The 3,214-nt window shown below is 39.5% G+C and overlaps 1 protein-coding gene across 1 annotated transcript in view; it reads left to right on the top strand.

Annotated features, from left to right (window-relative positions):
- Positions 1-3,214, top strand: part of LOC105564595 (glutamate receptor ionotropic, kainate 2-like) — a 106,777-nt gene that overhangs the window by 85,174 nt on the left and 18,389 nt on the right. The window contains exon 6 of the mRNA XM_012017076.1: positions 645-729. Coding sequence (XP_011872466.1) covers positions 645-729 — 85 coding nt within the window. The remainder of the gene's footprint in view (positions 1-644; positions 730-3,214) is intronic.

Below are 3,214 nucleotides of genomic sequence, written 5' to 3'. Positions count from 1 at the left end.
TTGCGCGCCGTTCGCCCGCTCACCGCTCCCCGCTCGCCTCCGTCTATCATCGATCGATGCGTGACTCCACCTCTCGCTATCGGATCTTGAGAGATGTCAACAAATACACCATTTTGCATGTCTGCCGAGTCCGGCCTTCCGCTCCTCCGTGCACTTATTGGCTCAGACGTTTTTCTTAATTACGCGATAATAATTACGGATTTTGTAAAATGGTATATAACTTTTCTTCTCAGTTTGACCCAATCTACTATAATCTTTGGAGTGGTCCAAATCGAATCCGACACCCTGTATAAGTGGAATAGTAGATAATGCATTTCTAAATCTCGGTAAATTCTTCTATTTCTCTTACATTTCTTCACCTAGTTTTCAGTTTATATACCCGGCGGTTCTCTTAACTTTAGATATACAATCCATTAATGTAAATCTATATTTACACAGCGATGTTACTTACATGAGCAATGTAATTCTCTTGTATTTCTAGCATTGAGTATTATATTATATTACAATAGATTAAATCAAATATCAAATTACCTTTAGCATTAAATATAATATATTCCACATGAAAATGTCATAAATATGGATTGCACAATGGTTGCGTTTAGCCGAATTGAATTTAAATTAATTAAACAGTCTAATAAATTCAGATCAGAGACACTGCACGTATGTGCGAGTCGGATCTGCGCAATCCTTTCACAGCCCTCGTAAAATATGATTTCGCCGCGAAATCCCGTAAAAACACGCGTGACGAGCGCTGGGCGATATAATAGTAAAGGCGATGCGTTTATCGACAGCCACCTTTCTTCATGATTAGTGCACGCTCGTATTCGACGTTGCAACGGTGTAAGGCAGAAAGCGGGTTATCGCGAATATATCACACTAGGGAGAAATTAATCTCGCGCACCACCAATCGATCGCACCGACAACGTAATAAGCCATTATAACGATACGCTTAATCCAACCAACTTGCTCGCTCGCCTTTCGCGTAATCTACGTGCCGCTCATTAACGAGAAGCACGAGTATTGCCACGTATATTACGCACAATGCATCGATAGACCTTCATCCGTTATCCCATAAAGTACAAGCTTTGGATTTTTCCCGCTTCTGCCCTTCGGAACATCTCAATCACATAAATTGGCACCACACGGAGAAAATTTTCTCTTAAAATTTATCCTGAAAATCGTGTAATCGTGGGACAACACGGCGTTTCGAAGAATTTTATGAGTGAATGAGTGTTTTACTAGTAAAATGTATGGTAAAATTTAGAAAGCTCTCGCAAAGAGAATAAAGACTTATTGCCACCAGTAAATATAATAATTAACCAATGTGGGAAAATTAATAAACGACACAACTGGCCAATTCAAATTGGAGAAATTTATTGCAAAAAATACCACATCAGCCAGAGTATGAAACCGGACCTGCCTACACTCTAGGCGGGCGGTAATACTTTTCGCAAGAAATTTCTCTATTTTGAATTGGTCAACTCTCATAAAATTGTTCGAAATAATACCGTATTGTCCCACATTACAAAATTTTCAGGGTAAATTTTAAGAGAAAATTCTCTCCGTGCACCAACTTTTAACGTGTTGCAGGTTTTTCTAGACTTTTCGAAGTTAATTTGCATGCGGATATTAAAAATCCCGTGACAGATGAATTGATCCTTAAAAATCCCGATTTGATCATACAGTGTACAAATTAATCATAGTTTTGATATCGAAAGCCAGATATGACTTTGATACAGAGTTTGTTTCTGTGCACACTGAAAAGTAATGAAGGCCACGACGAATTATGTTATATTTATTTAATAGGGTGTATAAATGCGAGGCCCGCGGTTGACTTTTAATACAACGCGCAAAAGCGTGTCTTCGCGTTATTTTTCACGCGAGTAAAGAAAAAAAAATTTGATAAATACGTGACGCGCGCGGCGAAGAAAATCATGCGAAGCACGGACGCATTGACTTTCCGCGATCCGCGCGATTGTTCCCTGGAACAATGGAAAGTTACTCCAGTTTAAACGAAGCTGTCACGCGTGCTGACAAATTGTTGTTCGCGGTTTCGCCGCGGTGCATCCTGACGCAAAGGAACTGCATAGGCCGTAGTATGCTGTGCATCGCCGTGCATAGATTTATGCGCGACATTCAAGCCAAATACGACCAAGTTTCTAATCAATGCAGCCGGTTCCGCAGCTCTTTTATTAAACTTACTTTCCAGAAGACTTACTTAAAAAACAAAGGTAACAAAACTTTCCATGCTAAATAGAACTCGTTTCGAATAAATGAACAAAAGGATCATAATCCTATATAAAATACGTCATACAGATATTTTCTCTGTATTCCTTTTTTTTTTAAATTTTCCGCGAACACGAGCTTTTGCCTCCAGTCATACAATAATACGTTTGTTATAAGAATTTAATTTATCGAACTTGTTTTTTTATAGATAAAACATTGTATACGAGATAACCTGTGTGTGCGTATATGTGTGCGTGGTTGAAGAATTGTTCATATTGATTGCATGATCCCGGTGTAATGTGTTATTCGCAACAGATACTGTCACAGTGTGCTACAGCTGTTTAACTGCGAAAGCAAACGCACGCGGGATACGGTAACGCACAACGTCAGTAGATACGAGTTACCGTGAATATAAATATGCGTTGCACGCAGGATATATGGAAACGTGCCTCGTCATACACGTCGCCGTGTCGAAATTGACAAGTACTGGAAGATACGTTCTGCGCCGAGGCGGCGTGCACCCGTGACTGCGTATATGTCACGAACGAACGAATCCTGTCGCTCACGCGGCCGAATGTCCTGGCCAGGATAAGCAAAAACTGTCGATAGAACCAGACGTGTAATTTCGGCGAACTTGTTACGCAACTACCCAATTACGCGATATACGCGACGGTGCCGGCTACACAAGTGACGCGATATCTGTAATCTTTATAAAAATTCCGAACGCCCCTTCTCAATCGCGAAAAGTATTTCAAGAGGAATGTTTTTCAATCTATCGTTCAATATTGTATTCATTTCAAAAGAAAATCACATCTGAATGATATAATTTATAATGCCACCTTTTAAACATAGAATATTACGAATTTACCTTTAACATTTATGACAAAATTATTTTGCGCTGTGGCGATAAAGGAGAAAAGTACAACGTCGAGGAAATATTAGCAGATAATTTTCGTACTTTGCGTAAATAATTTTTCGGCAATGAGAA

This window comes from Vollenhovia emeryi, unplaced genomic scaffold, assembly GCF_000949405.1.
Source record: "Vollenhovia emeryi isolate VEMERY1.0 unplaced genomic scaffold, V.emery_V1.0 DF939162.1, whole genome shotgun sequence".
In the NCBI taxonomy this organism is placed as follows: domain Eukaryota; kingdom Metazoa; phylum Arthropoda; class Insecta; order Hymenoptera; family Formicidae; genus Vollenhovia; species Vollenhovia emeryi.
Note: the sequence above shows the minus strand (reverse complement) of the source record. Positions and strands in the feature narration are given on the sequence as shown.